Genomic DNA, 1348 nt, shown 5'->3' with positions numbered 1-1348 from the left:
GTACCTTTTCGCGTGTGGAAGTATGCACATTAAACTATATATACACATCCGTATACGTAGAAGTGTATATGTATATACATATTCATACATACATTTGTATGTACACCCTTTTGTATAGACATAAATGTACACGTGTATATAGCAATATTGAATGATTATATATTATAATACTGTATAAATGTAAGTTATACTGTTTTGTGCAACTGCTAGTCCTTGGGGGGTCGTGTGAGGTATATGACTGTACGATTTTGCAAATTTTCGTTCAATAATTTATGTGATATTCGTATCATACGCAGCACTAAGACCCAATTGTGTGACCTTTGGACATGGCTTATGCACATACAGAGTATATGTATATGTATTGCTTGATACAAAGCCTTTGTCACTCGACTAACCACCATCCTAAACCCTAAAACCCTAAAACCTTATTCGAAACAGCGGAGGTACACGCTCCCAACACCGGAACGGACCAAACTAACAGCCACAAGCCAGCGGACGATATGAAAACGGATGTAATGTTACAGAAACAGAACGAGGAAACCCTACGCATACAGCGCATCAGAGAGCGTAAGCTGCACGAGAAGGAGATGAAGCATAGACGTGGTGAGTTGGAGAGTATCATCACACAGCTCAATGCCGAGTGTGGGGCGCGATTCTCGAATCCGGATAAGGTGTGGTGTGGGGTTGATGGGGTTTTAGGGTTTGAAGTGCTTCTGAGGGAAGATTTTGTGCATGTTTTCGGATATGGCCATTTAGATCGTAAACAGGTTATCATTACGCGTCTATATCTTTATTTATATTATCTCGACCGTCATGCCACACTAACCCATCCTAAACCCTATATTCTATAACTCTATAACCCTCAAACCCTAAACGGGGCAGAACCTGCACTTCTTGGGCATAGTCAAGGTCTTTTACACACGCGGTGGTATGGACGAATCCAAGAGCATTATCGTCACTAATCAAATGACCTGCCTGCAGGTGTGGCAGTGTGCGTGTTGGATGGTTGTGTGTGTGTTGGGTGTGTTGATGGTTGAGTGTGTCGATGGTTGTGTGTGTTGTGTGGTCTTATGAGCACCGTGCAATCTTTGTGTTGGGTGTTTGCTATCACTAGATATGCAGACTTGTTTTCTCCTATCCACGCTTTCGCTAGGGTTTTAGAGTTTTAGGGTTTAGGGTTCTAGTTCACAATATGCTGTCACTGTGCCTGTGCAAATTCCCAGTGAATTCCGTCTGCTCAAGATAGTGTAGATAGATGAAAGCGATGCCACACACCTAGTCTCATTCTAAAAGGAAGCTGGATGGACCCATCTGGTGATCAGTTACATTACGTACGTACATATCCTAT

The 1348-nt window shown here is 42.4% G+C and overlaps 1 protein-coding gene across 1 annotated transcript; it reads left to right on the top strand.

Annotated features, from left to right (window-relative positions):
* Positions 1–500: 500 nt before the first annotated feature.
* Positions 501–989, top strand: SARC_16329 (hypothetical protein; the record flags this gene model as incomplete). The annotated part of the gene is made up of 2 exons (XM_014289561.1): positions 501–671; positions 883–989. Coding segments are annotated over 2 exons (278 nt in total), but the record flags the coding sequence as incomplete, so codon positions are not given.
* Between the last annotated feature and the right edge of the window lie 359 nt (positions 990–1348).

The sequence above is a fragment of the Sphaeroforma arctica genome, assembly GCF_001186125.1.
Source record: "Sphaeroforma arctica JP610 unplaced genomic scaffold supercont1.7832, whole genome shotgun sequence".
In the NCBI taxonomy this organism is placed as follows: Eukaryota; class Ichthyosporea; order Ichthyophonida; genus Sphaeroforma; species Sphaeroforma arctica.
The sequence above is the reverse complement of the archived record's forward strand: the minus strand, read 5'-3'. Positions and strand labels throughout refer to the sequence as shown.